The sequence below is a fragment of the Osmerus eperlanus genome, chromosome 7 (assembly GCF_963692335.1).
Source record: "Osmerus eperlanus chromosome 7, fOsmEpe2.1, whole genome shotgun sequence".
NCBI lineage: Eukaryota > Metazoa > Chordata > Actinopteri > Osmeriformes > Osmeridae > Osmerus > Osmerus eperlanus.
The window spans coordinates 9564168-9587168 of record NC_085024.1 but is presented as its reverse complement, the minus strand read 5'-3'; the positions used below and the strand labels follow the sequence as shown (position 1 = coordinate 9587168).

Here is a 23001-nt window from a genome sequence, read left to right as displayed (position 1 = left end):
CGCTCAGCGTCTCTGGGGTTAAATGGAGGAGTGGGCTGGCCTGGACGCTGGGCTTCTGCGTGATGATTGGAGGGCCTGTCGAAAGACTGCATCTCCTTTTGATTGACAGTGATTTTGTACTATAAAAAGTCACCGAAGCTATTCAAGCTCAGTTTCCCCTAACATTTCAAAATATTAATGGTCAAATATTTACGATTGTGTTAACATTTTAAATGCGTTAGAACACGTTCATATCGAAGACCAGTTTGTTCAGAATCAGCTACATATATTAGCAGGTCGACTGACTGATTTCCTTCTCATACATTCCCGTAGCGTCACAGTGCAATTCCCTGTTGAAGCTCAGCTTCCATGGACTTCAATGGGGCTGCGTTGAACAGTTTTTTTCAGTGCTTCGAAACTATACGGTCATTGGATAAATGCTGCGATTATGTCCCGCCCTGGATGCTCAGCGTCTCTGGGGTGAATGGAGGAGTGGGCTGGCCTGGACGCTGGGCTTCCGCGTGATGATTGGAGGGTCTGTCGAAAGACTGCATCTCCTTTTGATTGACAGTAATTTTGTACTATAAAAAGTCGCCAAAGCTATTCAAGCTCAGTCCCATCACGGATTTTGCAAACTGCTGCAACCTATTTCTTGGTATTTGCTTGGCGAAATTGCTAAACAATTTTCATCATACATTTCATACAATTATACATCACATTCCTTGTTTCAGTTTAACCTAATTCCCATATTTCCTTCGGGTTTAAATATTTTTGGGTTAGATCGTTCGTTCATTCATTCATACAGTAGGCTAGGCTAGTGTCGTAGGGGTGAACTAGCCAGTGAACTGAAAATGTATATGATGTAGGCCGAAAATGAGCTTCCCCTGTTTGAAAGACCAGCAGCCGCCACTGGTTCTAACCTCTACTGACCTACTATGGGTGGGAATGGGAATATAGGATAAGCTACTACAACTATTTCACAATAGTGTTGTTATGCCTTGTTAGACGTTGGTGCAAATGAGTGATTTAAATCTCAACTCAGAGAAACAAATGTCGAAATCTAAACGAGATGTGTTCCATTTTTCTTTTATGACTTCTCAAAGGAAGTTTCAATCTTGACTGAATGAAGGATAGCGCTCTCTGGTGTTTTTTTTCTCTTTACTGCAAATTCTGATCGATTACATGGATAATTGATTGCTTTCCCTTCGACTCGATGATTTCTAGATTCCTTTGCAAGGTCTTACATAAATTATTATCATGGCAACAAACGAGGATATAGGTTCTAGCCAAGTTATTTCAGGCGAAGGTTACAACAAAAAGTGTATATTTTGTAAAATAGTTAACAAAGAAATGGGCACAGAGCTTCTTCATTCGGTATGTATGACGAGACAGGACCAACAACTGTAAATCCTAGCTGTACTGTACTAATGACAGACTGAAAGACATGAGATAGCATTATGCTACTGTAGCACCATTGATAGTGATTCACAAGGCAAAATACTGGATACAAATACAATTTTGTGGTTTACATGAAACCACACAATGCTGTTTATTTTCAGAGCAATGAGCATACAAAGTGGATAGGTCTTGTGTTATACACTATGTCTATGAAACCGTCGTTTAAGGCGTGGCTGACAATAACCGACCCTTGTCTGACAGGACGAGGACATCTCTTGTTTCAAAGACATCAGGCCTGGAGCACCCCATCACTACCTTGTCGTGCCCACCAGACACGTTGGCAACTGTAATTCACTAAGCAAAGAGCACGTGCATCTGGGTAGGTTTAGTAGTGTTTGATTAAAGAATCCAGTATTATATGCATGTGTAGAGTTGTGCAGCACTTGCTACAGTAGAAGAGGTAACACAAAATACTGAATTAAAAGTTTGAAGTCCTTCTGCAAATTAACTTCTAATGTAGGCCTATTGTTGACAGGATTTAATTTGACGTGCTTAGGCATCATGTCATATGAAAACAGGAGTTAGGAATAACCTTGATGGTTCTTAAATCTTGCATGTCAATATTTAGTTGTAAATGTCAAGCAGTGTGTTATGTGCCCACAGTGGAGCGCATGGTGGATACTGGGAAGAAGATACTGCTGGAGAACAGTGTGACAGACCTCAGCGATGCCAGGTAGGCCAGCCCACAACCATACAAACCCTGCAACACTTCACATTAAGATTACATTCACTACACTATAGCTATATAGCAAAAGTATAGTAAAAACATTATATGTAAACATTAAGTGCTATGTAAAATGGATGTAAAAAGGGGCAGTAGAGGATTATTACCAAAACAAATTTGATGTTAATAACCACTTACCTCTGAAAACTCCAACCTTACACACGTTTTCACATGTGTAATAACTTGTACCTCTAAACCGTAATGAAGTGTAGCTATTTAGTTACGTGGAAGTTAATGTAGCCTGACCTTAATGTTGTGTTGCCAAATTAATTATTAGAATTTTGTGAAAGGAAATCAAAAGTAAAACATCCAAACTAGTTTTGATTGAGTGATTTCATACTGAAGCAAGTTACTGACAAAGCTAAAATAGACCAAAACTTAACTAAGGACCTGTCAGTAATATTAATCTATCAAGCATTGCACAGTCAGTCGGTGAACAAGTTTAAGAAAGCTTTATTGCTTGCGGCCGGCCCACAAGGAGACACAAACATCACACGCCATTGTGCTACAAGTTTGTCTGCTAGCATGTTGCGCTAGCTACCTATTTAAGCAGCCCCGCTCTTTACAGTCATTGGTTAAGACAAAGGCATGCAAATGTCCCATGGCTCTTCTTCATTGGCTCCTTGCATAGACCTGGCACGCGTGTGTGCGTGCGTGTTTACGTGTGTGCGTGTTTACGACATCAACCCTGATTGAAACACAACAACAGGGGGGTGTTCCATCAACGTCGATTAAGGAAAAGCGAGACTTATCTCGCCAAGTCTCACTTACTTTAGCGAGAGTTCCGTTCCATTAAGGTGGCTTATTTTAGTTCTAGCTACGTAACCAAGGTAACTTATACTTCGGAACTAGCCTGATCCGTGTCAGGCTAAAAGTCAAGCTAAACTAAAATGTGTTGCAAATAATTTCAAACAGGCGGAAACAGAATCTCAAAAGATAGTTCCGTCGAGTAAATTCCTGCGCGCAAACCACTTTAGTCCGTGTTCGGAAACGTAAATTCAGACTTTTTGAAGTGCAGACATTAATGATTTAGCTACATGTTTACTTCATCTCCAAAAAATATATTAATTTAAAAAACAAGTTAAGAAATAATGTCACTTTTGTTTTCAAAAGCCATTGGTTAATTGACATAAAATAAGGACTTAGAAACTAAGCAGAGCGTCTAGACAAGTTACAATCAATTATGGCGTATCCGTTCTTTGACAACCCTGTGGTGGATGAAGGTGCTCAGATTATACAAAGAGCGTTTATCCCACCAGCCCCAAGGGTCTTCAGAGACAGAAGTAATGGTTCCCTGACCAGTATCTGTGGAAGAAGTATAGGTTCAGCAGGCCCAGCATAGTTTATCTAGATAAATGTAATTGTCATTCTTAAAAAAAAAAAACATAAATATATATATATATATGAAATAACACTTTAGCAACTCTTAAGGATGGCAATGAACACATAAGAGCAGCCTACCATCCTTTGTAAAAAGTAATAGAAAGGAGAGTAGACTATAATAGTAGAAAGGAGGGTAGTAGACTGCAGTCTATGTAGGTAGGCCTAGACTATGTAGTCTGCTGTAATCACACACAAGGAAGCAAACCCACTGTAGCCAAGCCTTGACACTGTTCAGTCTGTCTGCATCTGTCTATGTCTTTGCATGTGGGACATTCTTGAACGGGCAACTATGCCAGGAAATATGAAGGGTATACCTTGCTCCAAAGCAGTACCTGAATATTATCATCAGTTTTTCAGGTAATCTTGAAACACAAAGAATCAAGGAAACTTTTTATTCAATTGTATAAAGTATTCTCATTGTTTAAAGTAGCCTATATGTTGACAAGCCTCTATATTACCTCTCCCCTGGCTTCCCCAATATTATAGGTGCAATATACTGTCCCCATGGGTGTATCCAGGCCCATTGGAAGACTCAGGGGGTGACTGCCTGGTGCCCCCATGGTTGAAAGTGTTTCTAAAATGCCCAGAGTGGCAAAAATTAGACCAAGTGCCCTACTGTCTGCCATTCACATTGTGAAATATGCTTGAGTGCACAGGATGCCCCATGCAATAAATGACAGTGTGCCCTCTATAAATGTAAAAACATGTCTTTGAGTTCCTTTATAGTATAGAAAATGTGATGCAGTACCCTATAAGGTGCCCTTACAATGGCCTAAATTGGACTGTTCCCATGCCCTTACTTCCAATGGAAAAAGGTGCTGTTATGAAGTGCCCTTTATGCTGCCCCTACATGACAGTGTCCCAAATGTTGCCCTTTCCAAAGAAGACAATTAGATTCTGTGCCCAACAGTCTCCCCTAATGTTCCCAGTAGGGCATGCTTTCCCAAAGTGAGGCTGTGACAACACTTGGCACAGCCACAGTCTGTCACTGTCCAAGCCCCCTCTGGATCTGTGGAGGCAGACTATGTTAATTGGAAATACTCGTAATATAATAATGATAGTCATGCTGAGCAATTTTAAATGACTGTTCTGCCAAACAAAGTGTGCAGTTTGGGTCACCTTCTGATCTAAAAAGTCATTGCTGGATCTGTGCAATACTAGTCATTTCAGTGAATCCCCATTTAAGTCATGGTTATCTTTCCCTTTTATCTTAAAGCTCAGCATTTAGCCTATCAGTTAATAAATGTGTGTGGCAAAGTTATTTTGAAGTAATTTTTGATTTTGTTCAAGATGTGAAGACATAAACATTATTAGCCCACATCAAGTGCAATTAACCATGGCCTTCTTCAGTGTTTTGAATTTGATCAATTTTCAATTGCTGCCACGTTCTTTTTTGGCTATTATTCTCAATCTCCTGTTGAGAATATCGGCCATAGGCTAGCCTGTCAGAACGGTTTCAGACAGCTCATCAAATTACGCTAATTATCAGTAGTCCTAAATGCATATATATATATGTTAAGTAGATTTGGTAGGTCTACAATTTACGCATTTTAACGGTCGTAATGGTGTGACAAGTTGTCTCCCTTGCCATGTTAATTGCGGCAACATTGCCCTTTTTGGGGAAAAAACCCCTCAAAAAATCAATTTACGCTGACGAAACAACACCCCTCTGCTGCTTTACGCTATACTTTTTGCGACATAACTCCTCTTTTCGACGATCGCCTGATCTGGGCTGCACAGTCTAAGCTTATTGAGGTCTAGCTTGAATTAGCGTTGCCTGTTAGTGGAACGGAACGTTAGTGGAACGGCTTGAGGCTTAAGTCTAAGTTGACGTTTACCCAAGTGAGACTTATTCGTGTTAGCGCGACTTGCGTTAGCGACGTTGATGTAACACCCCCCAGGATCCGGTCCTGGGGTCGTAAACTCCTTCACATAGGTGTCAACAAATGGTCACCAGACCTTGCGTCTCCACCTATAGTCCTTGTCACAAAGTATCTCCTTAAAACAACCAAACCAACCCCCTTCTTCTAAGTCCTCAGCCCCAAGATAAGGGTCCTGTATGTTTACCCAGAGTTCAGATTTGGGGTTAGGCCTCTCTTTGCACCCAAGGAATACTGAACACAGAATCATTCTTATACAGGATAAATGTGTTACATCTTCAATTTTTTCCAACATATCCCTCCTGTTTATCCTGAATAAAATGTGTTATTCCAAAACCACGCCTACACACAGTCAATAAAATAAAAAATACATAAAATCAAAATAATTCATTAAAATAAAAATGTGTAATATTCAATAAAACTATACAGCATTATAGTCTAGTAGTGTGAATGCTGTGACATAACAGGGAAACCCATGGTTTTGGGATTAAAACCCGTCATCACCAGCAGAGTGGTCATTTGACGTCTGATGCATCCACCGGCAGACCTGGACTTCATCTCAGATCTCCTTAACCAAAAAAAAAAAAATAGAAACAAAGATTGCAACAAAGAAATCAATACAGAAATTATCATGATATAAGAACATGCCTACTTGTTGTCTTACATAGTCATCTATAAAACCATCAACCCTTCAGTAAACTGTCAGTCAGGTTTTTCTAAGACAGTCTAAACCAGGCCCTGATTGTGCTCTTTCTCTCCAGGTTAGGTGATAAGCATTTCTCTCCAGGTCAGGGAGTCATAAACCTCAATTAACCAAACAAAAACCTGTTTAACCCTTAAGTCACCCCAGATTTTGTCTCCAGATGTACTCCCCCGGTCAAACTTATCTCCATTTTATAGATGGCAAAAGAAGCTCCCCCTCCCCCGAAGGTGATCTCCTACAGAGCAATCAGGACTTTTAGGTCAGCAGACATTTCTCTCCAGCCTGTTGCTAACTCTTTCGCAACCTCTGCATGATAAGACACATCACTTTGGCACAAATCCTGAAATCTCATTACATGTTCTCAATTTCTGTTTCTTTTCAAATTAATATCAACTTTCTGTAGTACAAACCGGTTTCTCAAACACAAAACATTAAGCTTTAATGCAACTCCCAAATAATACTTCATCAAATCACATAAATGAAACAGTATTGTTATCTCCTCTTCCGACAGTCTATAACTGTTCTCAAAACATTCAAACTTCTGCCCTGGAACATAACAAATCAACTAGAACATCTTTACGTAACTGGTAGAACGTATACATTATAGGAGTGTTTGTACCTAAATCTTATTCCACAGAAAAGTTTCTAACTCATATCAAGATTAAACTTCACTTCTGAATCTATTTACCATTTGCTACCAATGAAACAGTTAAATCATTACATCCGTAGTCAAAGCACCATTTAGTCCATACGTATTTCAACATACAAAACAGAACGTCTTCCCAAGACAATTCCCATTCTTATCACAAAGTCCAATTTGCTGAAACGGATGCCATGATTGTGTATGCATGGTGATTGTGTAATCTTCTCATAGGCAATGTAGTCTAGTTGATTAAAACGGCAACCTCAACGCACTGTACTATACACACAGCGCAGAGTTTTCCTTGATTTGACGCAGAATGCATTTCCTTTGCTTGACGATATCAAACAAAGTTCACGCTTGCAATGACTCACTTGTACCATGCTATCTCCTCGATTATCACCTCTGAAACTAGCCAGGAATGACCCCATCCACCTCGGGTCATTTCCAGGACTTTACGTGTCAAATCCGTCACAACTATCCAGTCTCCTTAGGTCAGCACTTCTCACTAGATTGAGACAGCATCTCTCTCCTGTCTGCGAATTTCAGAAGAAGTAGACTACACAGTAATTAAAATTACATTCTCACAGAGGTCAGTTGAAAGTAACTGACTTGTCGTCACCCATTCCTGAATCTTTACATTTCTTTAGCTCAATAAAGTTCATGCATATTATGTCTTCTCTCAAATCGGGTATGCTAAAAAAGTTTTTTTCTTAAAGTTTTTCTTGTATAGTTTGTAAATCTATATGCTATAAACACTCTTTCGTTATCTCCATCCCTCCTGTTTGAGACATGATTCATCCCATGGCTCAAATCAATACATAACGAAATAGATTCTTTAGTAACATAAGTTCCTCCTATGAATTTACATAACCCATCATTTTGGTGACACTTCTTGCATATCTCTCAAGACAGTCTCATCCACATTTCCTAATGTTAAGACATCCTGTATGGCTGCCTCTTTTGCTGCCACATCTGCTTTAGCATTCCCAGAAAAATAACATCAATGTTATCAGTATGAACTTCTAGTTGAGCAAACTAATTCTTTATAATCAATATCTTCCCTTGTAGATCATTCCCTTATTCATCATGCAAGAGCAATTCCCTTTTCAAACCATAGTATAGGGAAGACTATTATGAATATTAGCAACAATAAGCTACATACGGTACCACGGATGTCACAATACTACGGACAAGGAAATAGGTCATCCATCTTTTCTACCTTTCCCTGCTTACTGTCTCCTATCTTTTTAGCCTATTTAGTCTACACCCTATGTCTCTGTTGGCCGTTGATTTCTTCACTGAGGTTGAGACAAGCCTCTCAATTTAAAGAAAGACTCCCCTTTGTAGTCAGACTTGTGCCTCAAGACTGTGGTGAGTAACTAATCTGTCCCTGTATCAATGTCCCTTTCTTACAGTGTGACAAGCGTCTCCAAAATGTCCTCTCTGCTATTTTGACTCCAGTGGGTGTGGTGATTAGTACCTGATATGGTCCTTCCCAACTTGGGCTGGACCAGTTCTTTCCTTTGATAACTTTAATCAATACCCAATCTCCTGGTTTGACTCATCCACTCTTTGGTTTACTGCTTCACCTGGAACAGAATTTAGCAGAAGATATCTCTTTTCTAGTTAGCATTTTTTATAAAATCGGTTAACATTTTGATCCGCCTCTTCATCATGCTATGTGAAAGGTTTAAGTTGTGGTATTACATATGATCTTCCATAAATCATTTCAAATTGTGTTAATACCCCTGCTATAGGACTGGGAAAGACTTCAATCCGCTTAGTATTTTTCCCTTCACATTTATTTTTGTTGAGCAAACACATGTAACAGTATATGATAAGACAATACATCATCATTTGATATTCAACTCCTATTAGTCATGCCTAGAAATGACACTGTTTCTTTGTTCCCTTTAGAAAATCAACTGTTAATCTCATTTCTTTTACAAAAAAACACTTTTCTTTCTTTTAAAACAGTCAAGTTTAAGACCTATATTGTTTCAGAATACTCTTATCAAATCACACCTCTTTTTCTCAAAGATATGATAAAACCCATTGTCATCATCCCAAACCAGAATTGAATCTGTATGCTTCTTAAATGAAATATAGACCAAATAATGTTCTTAATGTAGCTATTAACCAAACATTTTTCCCAACTATATTTTCCATAAAGGTCAGATAGGTAGAACTTCATAACTTGCTTTGGCTGCAGTCCAAAACAAGCTAATTAGCACAAACCATCATAACCACAATTTCAGACGTAATGAGTCTTCCCAAATTATTTCAGAACTCAATGTTATAATAACCCTTTTTATGTACTAATACCATTTATTAATACAACATTATCACAGCCTAACTGTTCATCACAAACAGTATGCCAGGCTCTTGATAAAACATCCAAATAAAACTTAAAACCAAATTACAATTAAAATCCAAATAAAAGTATATCTTAGTTATTTTCTCTTTCTCATTTCATAACCAAATTGCATCTACCTGTATCAAAACTCTTAAAAACCCTAGATTTTACTATTTTGACTTTAAATGTTTTCCCATATACCTTGACAGTATATGCATAGTTCCCTTTTCAGAACATCAAAGTGTTTAAACCAATCATCTCTTCACATCCACAAAACGTTCTTTCGTTTCATTTCATAAACGTCCATGATCTTCTCTAAACCAATCTTTTATGTAACTTTCTAATCGCTTCCTCATAATATTTCACATTTCCTTAAACCAAAATAAAACATTCGTGAAAAACACAGCTTCAAAACAACCCAAACTGGAAAAATGCCATCTATTGATTCCATGTCAATGGATATTTGATGTGCACGTGGTTATTAGAAAATGAAGTTACATTTCAAATGAAATCAAACATTCTTTCGCCAAATAAAAATAACCTTTCTGTCTGAACACAAAAACTTCCCATAAGTTCCCATAATACTCAATGTTGCAATTATCAAATTAATTTCGCCTTTGAAAATTAGCCTTTTAATAATTATTTGACCCATATTTGAATTTGCTTTAAACTATCGTTATCATAACTTTGTTTCAGGAAATCCATGTTCTGACCGTTACAACTGCTCTTAGAATAAGTAATTCATGCTAGAATTACGCTATGACTCGCAATCACGTCAATCAAACAATGCCCTTAAGACAAAAGAAAATATAAATTCTCCCTTTTCCTTTCTAAGCCCTTAACTTCACAATTTAACAAGTGTAACATAAGCCCATAAAACACAAAACATTACTCTTTAACTTCTCAAAAGTCTTATCAAAGCATGTAATACAGAATACTCTGAATTAAATACTTTGAATATGCCTATATTATTTGCCAGCCCTCGCATGCGTAATGCACGGTCAACCTTCTCAATTCGAAATTTGCGGACCAAATTAACCCAAAATGAAAATATTTAATTTGAATATTTAGTAGTTTGTAGCCTATATGATTTTATGTAACACTTCTCATTTCTCAATTACTCTTAGTTTATTTGAGTTGATTCATTGAGTAAAAACTATCTATCAGCGCGCATTTCAAACTCGAATCAAACACACAGCCTCTCAGCGCGTGTTGGAACTCAAGACAAACAGCAAAGCGCTCTGGGAAAAACCTTTTTCTCTGTTTTTCTTTGACCAACACAGCTGGTTGGCGTTAATTTTGCTAAAGTATAACTTTTCCAATCCAATTAGAACCAATTTATGAACCAGGGGTTCAATTTCTGCATATTTATTGAATACCATCACACATCACAGATATGCCGCTTATAAATACAAGTTCTAGTCGGAAAGGCTTCAAAAAACCTCTCTGTTTGGCTAGGAATTATAACAAATGTTAATCACGCATTTGTTAACCATCAAACTTCAAATTCATCTAAACGGACTCATCTTTCAGCAGTAGTACTCACATAATTATGCTACACCCTCTGGGATCACCTTTGTAAGATCTCAACGTAACGGGACTCTATTTTAGCCCCCAACTTTCTCCATCTCTCCTCGGATTTTCTGTAACTCATATAAAATTTACTCAAACAACCAAAAATCTTGTTAGCGGATGTATCAAAATACTCATCACTTAACATATTTCAAAAGTAACCAAATTAATATGTAAAATTCGCTCCAAATTCATCTATTTCTCTAAATTTGCGTCTTTGTCAATTTCTCAATTTCCGTCTGCGCATGGGTCATGCGGTTACTCATCCTGGATCTCAAATGTCAAGCTGCAATTCCTTTACTAGCCTGTACCCGCCGCCATCGCTGTTGAGTCTGTCTAAGTTTGTTAGCTACAAATGTCGTTGCCACAGTTGCAAATTCAACTTCCTGGACTCTCCTTTGTCTCAGGACAGAGCAGAATGCACTTCCTCCACGTTTTCACCATTAGCCATTAGCTATTAGCTAACAAAGTCACAGCCTGGATTTTTTCCTCTCAAATCCCAGCTATCCTAGCAATTTGTAAAAGACTTGGTTCAACAGACAGCGGACTGGCACATTCGCTAGAATCATGTCAGCCTTCGGATTTCTTTCTAGGGACAATTCTACCCTCTTACAACATGTAAAACAATTACCCATGGTTATATTTACAACAGAACCTCGATATTTACAATTCTATCAACTATTAGTACTATTTTAACTTCAACATAAAAATTAGGCCTTAACAACAATCGCGCTTCAGTCTCGACCTGGTTCCCCATGTATACACTTCAGTCCCTCGGACTGGCTCATTATTTTCGACGCTGCGACGGAGTATGTTCTTTTCTGTAGCCTCCTCAATAAGGCTATGAACTTACAGGTTATATTTACTTCAATGGCATTCTCACAGAAATGAGAAAAAATCTTTCCATTTGGTTAGGTATTTGACTACCACCAAACTCAGATATATTTCAAATATCTCAGTTCTGGTCGGTTAGGTCATAACTAATTCTGCTACCCGTCACCACGTTAGTAACTATAACCCCGCCTATTTACGTCACCAGTATTTCTCCTGCATCAGTTTTCGAAACATTTCGCCTTACCAATATTATGCACACACACTTTCACTTCAAATATTAGGTTTTAGCAAAATGACTTAGTTCACTGATACGCCACCAATACCGGTCTCAGTAAAATATGACGTCCTATATTAGCTGCACTGGATTTTCACCGGGTCTTAGCAAATATAGGACCAAAGTGCATCTCTTCCGACTACACTGTGGAATTTTTCTCTCAGGGGAACACAAAAGTCGACTATAACCAGTGATTAGTCTTTAACGACTTCACTGTGGAGGTTTCATCCCTCGCAGTATATACAAATAAAAACAAGTATTCTTCGACTATATATATACAATTTATTCTTACCTTGTCCATCGAAAGCTGTGCCTCTTAGCTAGTCCAGAATTCCGTCACCTTTCCACCATCCCACAGAGAAAAAAAAACTGGCCTCTTTTTAAACAGCCATATTTGCTGCGAGGTTCTCCATCGTCATGCAGGTCTGCACGATTTCAGTTATTGGTTCTGGATGATGGAAAGGATGTTGGAATGCGGCCTTCGAAGGACCAAAATGTCAGTAATATTAATCTATCAAGCATTGCACAGTCAGTCGGTGAACAAGTTTAAGAAAGCTTTATTGCTTGCGGCCGGCCCACAAGGAGACAAAAACATCACACGCCATTGTGCTACAAGTTTGTCTGCTAGCATGTTGCGCTAGCTACCTATTTAAGCAGCCCCGCTCTTTACAGTCATTGGTTAAGACAAAGGCATGCAAATGTCCCATGGCTCTTCTTCATTGGCTCCTTGCATAGACCTGGCACGCGTGTGTGCGTGCGTGTTTACGTGTGTGCGTGTTTACGACATCAACCCTGATTGAAACACAACAACAGGATCCAGTCCTGGGGTCGTAAACTCCTTCACATAGGTGTCAACAAATGGTCACCAGACCTTGCGTCTCCACCTATAGTCCTTGTCACAAAGTATCTCCTTAAAACAACCAAACCAACCCCCTTCTTCTAAGTCCTCAGCCCCAAGATAAGGGTCCTGTATGTTTACCCAGAATTCAGATTTGGGGTTAGGCCTCTCTTTGCACCCAAGGAATACTGAACACAGAATCATTCTTATACAGGATAAATGTGTTACATCTTCAATTTTTCCAACAGGACCCAGCTACAAACACGAAGCAATGGTTTACCATTACGTAGTTACATAGTTTCATGTAGTTTGAATACATCCGTTATTTTGTGACCACAACAGTACTAGATGAGACCCATAAGGTCAATATTGATCTAGGCAGGATGTGTGAAAATCAGACATCTAATAATACATCCCTTGTCTGTATCTGCAGGTTTGGTTTCCACTGGCCCCCTTTCTGTTCTGTCAGTCACCTGCACCTGCACGTCCTGGCTCCTGCCAGTCAAATGGGCCTGATGTCCCGCCTCTTTTACCGCCTCAACTCTTATTGGTTCATCACAGTAAGCTCCAATTACATGCATGTCATCTGGGTCCAGTTCTTCAGTTGTATGAATAAACGTACTCAAACACGTACACTCAAGCACATAAGTCTCCCTCCTCCTGTAGCAACTATAGCTTCTTAGTTCTTGACTGTCTCACTTTTCTGTCTTGCCAATAGCAAATATATTATTTTGCCATTCTTGACATAAACAATGCCTTGTGTCTGTTCATCCCCCGCAGGCAGACCAGCTAATTGAACACCTGAACTCCAAAGGAGAGCTTAATTAAGTGATAAAAATGATGTCATCATTTGAAGCTGATTTTGGGCTTGAGTCTGATTGTGTGAGAAGGTGTGTGCATGTGAGGAATGTGTGTGTGGGTGAGCTTGTATATATGTGTTTGATGACTAGTAGGGGTGCTATTGCCGTGATGACAAACACAATTTTTTTGTCGTATCAAGCCGAGCTGCCTCAATCAGAAACAAATCTTTTGAGCTGTTTTAAAATTGGCCCCCAATAGATGCATGGAAACGTACTGCTTGTTTCTGAAATGATTGTCAATACATCGATCTTATAAGTAATGACAAATGTCCCAAGTTTGACCTGTAAAAAGACATCTTAAGTGTTCTCCTGGAAGAGGTACTTTTATCATGTGTGTTTACCGTAGTACAGTAGCCACAGCATACACTATGCAAAAGGATATCTAAATCCTAAGATAAACAAACAGGACAGATGAGATCAAATCTTAAATGAGGGGAAACGTTCCACTTTCATACACCGAATAACAGCATTATTAGTTATTCATCTGGTTGATCAATAGAGGTCTCTTTCATCCCATTATATTTGTGTCTGTCAGGGAGCACAGTCAACAAAGGACACTCATGAGCATGTAGCAACATTTGTTGTAGAATATTGTCAAGTTAATTATAATACAGCTGAATGTTGAAGTGAATGACAATGTATCCTTGACTGAGTGCTACATTACAATACAATTTGTTTTATCCATTGATTGATGGATTATGTTTAATGAATGTGATGCTGCTGCTAACCAGTATCAGTTTAATGATGACTGGGATGATACCATGTTTCCCCCTGCAAGGGAAGCACCATTCTAATGGAACTGCTAACAGTTGCTCCAGCTGATTTCCCAATAATTATGTGAAAGCTAAGGACTGCCTGGATTGACATTCCAAATGTATCTCAGAAAATGAGTTTGTGAATGTTTCAATGTTGTTACAAAAAAACATGTCAACATAAATAGCTGTGTACAGTACTTTCAATAAAGGAAAAAATCAACAACATTGTTTTACTTTTATGTACCTGCAAAGTAAAACTGTTAGATGTGAATGCATGACATTATTGGACATCTTGTAGATTTCTGAAAGAGTTCATGACTTTTAACTATGGGATGTGTGTGTATGCCTGCTAAAGCCTTTTTTGTCATTGTTATTTCTTATGATGGGAGTGTTTTACCATCTTCAGTGAAAGTATGCAGTGTTTCACAGGTGAGTACTCTGTTGGCAGCCTCATCATCTTGTCAGTGTTTTTGTTATCACCCTTATTCCATTTGAGTGCAGCAGGAAACAGTGTTCATTCAGGCCAGCGGGATCGGGTTCGTTCTTCAGCCCTATATTACATGTCACTGTTGCCTCCTCGGGTTCTCTGGGGCTGTGTCTCGATACCCTACAATTTCTAATTCAGTGTGGACCTCTTCACTTCCCCATGTAAAAGGTTGATGTGTAAAATACCTGAAAAGAGAAATCTGCACAAAGAGTGCTAGGACTCATACAGTGGATTTACAGACAACCAGTGTTTTTATGCTAATTTTTATTACATTTTATGTATCTTTTTACTGTGCCTGTCAATGTGGCTGTACAGTGCACTTTGCCCCTGAGGATCAATACAGTACTAATCTACTATCTGCATCTTTTGCAACATTCTCTGTCAAAAGCCTGGTTTGTCTATTTGAAATGTGTGACTATTGATATGTCTGTTCCCCCTTTCTCTCCTGCATCGCCTCCCAGTCTTTCTAATCCATAGAACCATGGTCATGTGAAGTGTGCACTTAGGATAAGAAGTCCAGCAAGATATACAATCAATGGTGACATTTTAGAGTAGAGAAATACCTAGTGATGTGGTGATACTCAAAGACCCTCAAAAAGAAGGGACCTCTTTTGCCTATACAGTATCTGACTTTTCCATGGTGTCATCTGTGAAAGTCACTGCAACAGTGTGATGACCACATGGTCATCCTGACCCTGCCAAAGCATCTCCCCCTCAAACTGGACCAAGCCCTGCTTCCTGGCACGCAACAGGATCCCCACCAACTTATTGGAGATGGTCACATAGCGTTCAAACAGCTGGCCAAACTCTACCACTGGCTGCCCCTCCTCCCCATGCCCTCCTCCCATCTCCCTGATGACCAGGCAGAGCTCCTGGACCTCGCGGCCAATGTGGGACTGGGCGTCTTGGCCCCGCCGCTGAGTGAGGGAGCCCTCCTGGGGGCGGCCATAGCCATTCTGACCCAGCAGGGGCTGCGTGCAGACGGGCTGGCCATCGCTGCTGAAGGGGTTGTGTTTCTGGTGCTCCTGGTGTTCGTTAGACCACCTCTGCCAGTTCTCCTTCAGACCTTTCACAGACACCACGCACACAGTCCTGTCGTCTTCAAAGGGGGGTGGGGCGTCATTGGCCATCTCCATGGTGACTATCCGGCGCTGGTACATTGGCTTGTTTCTCCTCAGGGGATCTGTCCACTTTTGGACATGGCCTACATTCTGCAGACAAGCAGGAACACAGAGCAAGATAGTTAAAGAACCGTAGAGCCTATGTAAAACAAGGTAGTTTAGCATATATAGTGTAGAGTTGACCTCTCCATGCCAAACCTTTTGTTTGACATTTTCATAATAAATGTTTTTTGTTTTTGTTTAGCTGCTTTAGGATAATTTTACCTTGGAGCCCTTGGAAAAAGGAAACCTAAATGCCCATTAACCCTTGTGTTATCTTCGGGTCGTTCTGACCCATCAGTCATTGTGACCCACCGTCGTATTGCGACAACTTTACCGCATACAAAAACAAAGTGAAGCATTTTCTTTTAACCGTTGGGCTGTCTCAGACCCCCCACATTGCGAAGGTTAAAAGAAAATTATTTTTATTTGTTTTTGTATTGGGTAAAATTGGGTAAACACAACGATGGTTCGTTATGAACCTTTGGGTCATGTGACCCGAAGGCAGCACGAGGGTTAACGATAATACTTCAGTGATGATAGACGGGTCCTCAGTTTGGTTTAGGCGACTTTTGCGCACTAAAGATAATTCAGTTACTCAGGTTGTTGCTATGTAGTTAGACTTTATTACCATGTAGTGTATGGGGGAGGTTGGGCTTTCCAGGGGTATTAACATCAATCTTGTTTTGGTAACACAACCTTCAACATTGCAATAAACTATACCCTAACACTTAATACAATTTAATTACATAACAATTTATATGTGCCTATGATGTTTTTACCATGGGCTAGCAATTTACATGTAGGGACATGCAGCTATGTAGTTAGATGTAAGTCAATGTAACCTTAATATAAAGGGTTGCCCTTAGCCTATTTTCTATGTCCCCATGTAGGAGAGACTTAAAACGAAGTCGTTTGAAAACAATGTCAGTCTTACCTTGAACAATAGAATCTTAAGGACGGTTATTATAATCATTACAATTTACTCACAACTCCAGAGTCCAAGCTTTTCTAGCTACAATGTAGCCTATGTTTAAAAGAGTGAACACAATATTTGTCCAGCTTGCTAAGTGAACTTACCTTTTTTCCCAAGACAAACTTCTTGCTATGATTGTATCCTTTGTTGGCTGGGGGGTAGGGCGGACAGCTAGGCTTTGTAGCCTACTTATTAGTGCAGTTAATTAACTATGTAATTAAATGATAGATGCTTCAACATATCGTGGCAATGTCAATATATTACAATATATTATATTGGCTGGACCTGATGTTAGTTTACTCCAGGATCACAATGTCTCATTGAGAGACTTTGCTTTTGTTGGTTTGTTGTAACTGTCTTAAAATTATTGTTCTCGCCGTGAAATATATTATTGGGTGTGCTCACGCCTTCGGCGAGCACAACCATTGTTCTCTCACATATATATTATTGGGTGTGCTTTGCCTTCGGCAAGGGCACAACCTTTGTTCTCTCACATATATATTATTATTATTTATTTGTTTATTTTTTTTGCCCCCCTAAAACTCAGTCAATATTTGACAACATAGACATACATACATAGACAACCTAGGTGTCAAAAGTTTCGTCTTGGTAGCGATTGAGTTGCTTCTATTGGGATTTACGTTCCGTTGCATGGTTTAAGTGGAAATTAAGTTTTTGTGGCGAAAGGTGAAGCTAACGGTGGCTAACTTGCTAGCCACAGTCAATGACGCTACTTACGTCACTAACGTCACGAAAACTCGCGTGACTACCTCTAGCAGAACATTAGTTTAGCAGCTCGTTAACTTCTGGGAGATAGCTAAGCTACTGCTTTACTGCAAGGCAGCTGCAGAAACGCCACAAGCAAAGAGGCCAGGGTGATAACTATTTACTCATTTTACTTTGTGATATGACACACAATTGTGATGTGTAATGTACAATATAAGCTGATTTTATTAAGGAAGTACATCTACTTTCGGAAACAGTAGTCTACTATGTCACTGAAGTATTAGCATCATGACATTAGCCTCTGTCGAGCAACACATACTACAGCGGTCTATGATGCATCTGTTTTCAATAAACGTTCCTCACTAATACATTTTCGTTGTAGGATTTATTATGACAATAGATTACAAGTAAACTATTAGTTGGTGAAATTATCATTACCTGTGGTTTCAAACCAGTGTAGCTCACTGCAACGCTGTACTGTAGCCTACGCGAGACACACTATCGCTAGCGTTTGCCTTAGCCAACTCCTTCACCACTACTGTAATGGAGCTAGCTGCCGTAGCTGGAAAATCTAACTTTTCCCGAACCCCGTGGGGAGGAGCATAGATATATATATATAAAGGGTTAGGGTAAGTCTTTATATATATCTATGGGGAGGAGGGCCACAACATCATGGCCACCAACAAAACTCAGCAAGGATTGTTCTTACGCCGGCTTTAATTTATGGATATTCGGCAGCGTTGCCACAACAGACCGAATAGCTTCGCTCGCATCTTTCTCCGCCGCCATTACTGAACTACAACTCAAACTAGAGAGGGTACAATTTCTGGGGAAATTGTAGGGTGTGCTTGCGTCGGTTGCACAGAGGTCCGTTTTTGAATGGCATTTTTACAACTGATATTTCTGTATACTTTATATAAAAATGCATACTTATTATTTATAAAGATTACATAGATTTAAAAGCATTTTTTTTTGCTGCTCATTTACAACTGAAAATACGAGTGAAGTGTAGAATGAAATAGATGTCTTATTTCACCTGCAAGAGGCAGCCTCATCGTTGAATCAAAACGAATAAATTTGGCAGACCGGTGTAAAAACTGACCTAATCTCTATGACTTAAACGTCCTTTTAAGTTTTTCCCTTCTCGTGATATTTTAAGGAATTTAGCCTACTCATATTGCATTCATTCATGAATAAAGAACCCCCTTTGAAGATTATTCTACGACGTTACCCGGCAGTAGAAGATGGAATCGTGATTCAAACAGTACCATCCGCTAACTGAAAATATGACCCCCAAAACGTAAATAAGCTTGACATTCATTTAGTGGAAAATCGCTCATTCATAAAAAGCTCACTGGTAGCGATCATTGTCAGTAACAACGCACAATGCGATATAGCCCTGTGTGGAGAAGCTGCCCCGGTAAATTGTACTACTACAGTACAGTATAGTAGACTACTGCTGTGTTTGTCTTGGTAGCGATTGCGTTGGTTGAATTGGATTTAACGTTCCGTTGTACGGTTTAGGCTGAAATTAATTATTTTCATGAACAGATTGACAACGTTTAGGGTGTGGCAATCAGATTAGTAGTTAGATAGACTTTTGATTTAAGTAAGGGGCGTGCCGAACATGTTCTGTCGCCGTTTGACTTCCTAAACAGCTGTGTACTGTAGATGTTTTTGTAGTGTGTCTCGCGTAAGCTACAGCGTTGCAGTGAGCTACAGTACACTGGTTTGAAACCACAGGTAATGGTAATTTCACCAACAAATCGTTTACGAATAAATCCTACAACGAAAATGTATATGTGAGGAATGTTTATTTTACCGATTGAAAACAGATACATCATACACCACTGTAGTATGTGTTGCCCGGGCAACACAGGCTAATGTCATGATACTAATACTTCAGTGAAATAGTAGACTACTGTTTCCGAAAGTAGATGTACTTCCTTAATAATATCAGCTTATATTGTACATTACACATCACAATTGTGTGTCATATCACAAAGTAAAATGAGTAAATAGTTATCACCCTGGCCTCTTTGCTTGTGGCGTTTCTGCAGCTGCCTTGCAGTAAAGCTATAGTTAGCCTAGCTATCCCTTAACAGATGCGAAACGAATGTTCTGCCAAAGGTAGTCACGCGTGTTTTCGTGACGTTAGTGACGTAGTGACGTTAGTAACGTCAGTGACTGTGGCTAGCAAATTAGCTGCCTTGCAGTAAAGCTATAGTTAGCCTAGCTATCCCCCAAGTTAACAGATACGAAACGAATGTTCTGCCAAAGGTAGTCACGCGTGTTTTCGTGACGTAGTGACGTTAGTAACGTCAGTGACTGTGGCTAGCAAATTAGCCACCGTTAGCTTCACTTTTCGCCACAAAAACTTAACTTCAGCCTAAACCATGCAACGGAACGTAAATCCCAATAGAAGCAACTCAATCGCTACCAAGACGAAACTTTTGACACCTAGGTTGTCTAGGTAGGCCAAATATTGACTGAGTTTTAGTGGGGCAAAAAGAAATAAAAATAATAATACTAGAGAGGGTACAATTTCTGGGGAAATTGTAGGGTGTGCTTGCTTGCGTCGGTTGCACAGGGGTCCGTTTTTGAATGACATTTTTACAACTGATATTTCTGTATATGTTATATAAAAATGCATACTTATTATTTATAAAGATTACATAGATTTAAAAGCATATATTTGTTGCTGCTCATTTACAACTCAAAATACGAGTGAAGTGTAGAATGAAATAGATGTCTTCTCATTTCCCCTGCAAGAGGCAGCCTCATAGCTGAATCAAAACGAATAAATTTGGCAGAGCGGTGTAAAAATTGACCTAATCTCTATGACTTAAACGTCCTTTTAAGTTTTCCCTTCTCGTGATATTTTCAGGCATTTAGCCTACTCATATTGCATTCATTCATTAATAAAGAACCCCCTTTGAAGATTATTCTACGACGTTACCGGCAGTAGAAGATGGAATCGCGATTCAAACAGTACCATCTGCTAACTGAAAATATGTCCCCAAAAACGTAAATAAGCTTGACATTTATTTAGTGGAAAATCGCTCATTCATAAAAAGCTCACTGGTAGCGATCATTCATTGTCAGTAACGCAAAATGCGATATAGCCCTGTGTGGAGAAGCTGCCCCGGTAAATTCTACTACGGTACAGTACTAGACTACTGCTGTGTTCGTCTTGGTAGCGATTGCGTTGGTTGAATTCGATTTAACGTTCCTTTGTACGGTTTAGGCTGAAATTAATTATTTTCATGAACAGATTGACAACGTTTAGGCTGTGGCAATGAAGTTCAGGTTAGTAGTTAGATAGACTTTTGATTTAAGTAAGGGGAGTGCCGAACATTTTCCTAAACAGCTGTGTACTGTAGATGTTTTTGTAGTGTGTCTCGCGTAAGCTACAGCGTTGCAGTGAGCTACACTGGTTTGAAACCACAGGTAATGGTAATTTCACCAACAAATCGTTTACTAATGTCAGAATAAATCCTACAACGAAAATGTATATGTGAGGAATGTTAATTTTAACGATTGAAAACAGATAACGCTACATCATAGACCACTGTAGTATGTGTTGCCCGGGCAACACAGGCTAACGTCATGATGCTAATACTTCAGTGAAATAGTAGTCTACTGTTTCCGAAAGTAGATGTACTTCCTTAATAATATCAGCTTATATTGTACATTACACATCACAATTGTGTGTCATATCACAAAGTAAAATGAGTAAATAGTTATCACCCTGGCCTCTTTGCTTGTGGCGTTTCTGCAGCTGCCTTGCAGTAAAGCTATAGTTAGCCTAGCTATCCCCCAAGTTAACAGATGCGAAACGAATGTTCTGCCAAAGGTAGTCACGCGTGTTTTCGTGACGTTAGTGACGTAGTGACGTTAGTAACGTCAGTGACTGTGGCTAACAAATTAGCCACCGTTAGCTTCACTTTTTGCCACAAAAACTTAAGCTCAGCCTAAACCATGCAACGGAACGTAAATCCCAATAGAAGCAACTCAATGGCTACCAAGACGAAACTTTTGACACCTAGGTTGTCTATGTAGGCCAAATATTGACTGAGTTTTAGGGGGGCAAAAAGAAATAATAATAATAATAATATATGTGAGAGAACAAAGGTTGTGCCCTTGCCGAAGGCAAAGCACACCCAACTAATGCACAACATCAACGTCATCATTCTCAGCCAGAAGCAAAATCAAAATTGAGCGGAAGTACGTAGGAGGGCAGAGCCAGGCTATTCCTGTTTGGCTACCCGCAATGTTTGGCTACCCGCGGGATTTAGAACCGCTACAACCGGCCTCATAGCCGGTGCTTTTTGGCTGCCTAAACAATGCATATGTTTAGGGACCATCAACAAATTACACATTAAAAGTCCAAAGTCAACTCATAGTTTTCACGTGACGTCACTTTCCAAGGGGCACGCCCCCTTGGAGGGCAAAAAAATACTTTCCTCTGCCCGACACCCATTATAAAGTCATACATTTTCTTTGAGTCTGTTGCTTTTGTGTCGCGAAATTTAGAATTTCGTCCGATAAAGAAAACCCAGAGAGGAGGAGATTGTGGATTTGTTCCATTAAACCTAAAGTTTCCTCTGTCTCCGGGGAGGGCAAACAGCCGTCCAAATATACACATATTTGCAGCTAACACTTCATCAAGCTCAAGTAAAGTTAAACACAAGAATATACAGGTATATTAATTATGGTATTTTTTGCCATAAAACACATCTTTATGTAGTCAGTTTGACATAGTTTGTTGTGTATCGAGGCGACCAACTGCAGTGGTCGTAGTGAGTTAGCTAGCTAAATAGTTGGGTTGTTGTGTTAGACACAACTAAACTCAAAATGCATTTGGAATTAAATGATTGGGAAATCCTTTTACACCGATATTCAACTGAATGTAAAACAAAGACAATGTGCGAGGCTTGTGTTAAGACTGATTGTTTTTTCATACTCATTTGGTCCTTTGTTTTTATTTACGTTTTGCACAGCATCCCAACTTTTTTGGAATTGAGGTTATAATAAGTAAAAATTAAAGGAAAAGTTGACTTTCCGTTTGAATAGTGAGCAGTTTTTTAAGAGAGAGAGGGGTTAGCTAGTTTACAGTAATGATATCACATACTCATCACATATAAAACCTTGCGGTTTTTAGGGGCAGAAATACGGCAGCGGGTGCTGTATATGGATCACAAGTGCCCAACACTTGCAGTTTGTGTCCATATATTTCCTTTTCTTTAGCTAAGACGTGATCCAAAGAAACGTGGGAAGGTAAATTTGCCGGCTTTTGCTGCGTCTCAACGCAGCAAAAGCTTTTAATCTCAGGCTATTAACAATGCATTTTTTTTATTTCAAACTTCAATAGCTTTTAGGTCATGTGACCT

The 23001-nt window shown here is 39.3% G+C and overlaps 3 protein-coding genes across 4 annotated transcripts in view; 2 read left to right on the top strand and 1 right to left on the bottom strand.

Moving 5' to 3' along the window:
• Positions 1 to 1197: 1197 nt before the first annotated feature.
• hint3 (histidine triad nucleotide binding protein 3) lies at positions 1198 to 14482 on the top strand. The gene is made up of 5 exons (XM_062464687.1): positions 1198 to 1353; positions 1639 to 1756; positions 2041 to 2110; positions 13078 to 13204; positions 13425 to 14482. Exons 1-5 carry the CDS (start codon positions 1237 to 1239, stop codon positions 13470 to 13472), a joined length of 480 nt encoding a protein of 159 aa, XP_062320671.1. The 5' UTR covers positions 1198 to 1236; the 3' UTR covers positions 13473 to 14482.
• The window catches only part of si:dkey-29b11.3 (actin-binding Rho-activating protein-like), a 12394-nt gene continuing 3074 nt past the window's right edge, over positions 13682 to 23001 (bottom strand). Inside the window, exons 1-2 of one of the 2 annotated variants that reach the window (XM_062464686.1) lie at positions 16987 to 17074; positions 13682 to 15957 (exon numbers count right to left, since the gene is read on the bottom strand). In XM_062464686.1, the coding sequence (XP_062320670.1) occupies positions 15403 to 15906 (504 nt within the window). In that variant the 5' untranslated portion in view covers positions 15907 to 15957; positions 16987 to 17074 and the 3' untranslated portion in view covers positions 13682 to 15402. Of the gene's footprint in view, positions 15958 to 16986; positions 17075 to 23001 lie in introns of those variants that run through there. The other variant, XM_062464685.1, reaches the window with a different exon arrangement.
• trmt11 (tRNA methyltransferase 11 homolog) overlaps positions 22868 to 23001 on the top strand; it is a 12757-nt gene continuing 12623 nt past the window's right edge. The window contains exon 1 of the mRNA XM_062464684.1: positions 22868 to 22888. The gene's annotated coding sequence lies outside the window, so the exon portion shown is untranslated. The remainder of the gene's footprint in view (positions 22889 to 23001) is intronic.

Bases quoted from the DNA above. Each gene is read 5' to 3' on its own strand.
- hint3 (XM_062464687.1), top strand. From the start codon at position 1,237: ATGGCAACAAACGAGGATATAGGTTCTAGCCAAGTTATTTCAGGCGAA. The intron at 2,111-13,077 runs GTAGGCCAGCCC...CTGTATCTGCAG, and splicing joins ACAGACCTCAGCGATGCCAG to GTTTGGTTTCCACTGGCCCC. The intron at 13,205-13,424 runs GTAAGCTCCAAT...CATCCCCCGCAG, and splicing joins ACTCTTATTGGTTCATCACA to GCAGACCAGCTAATTGAACA.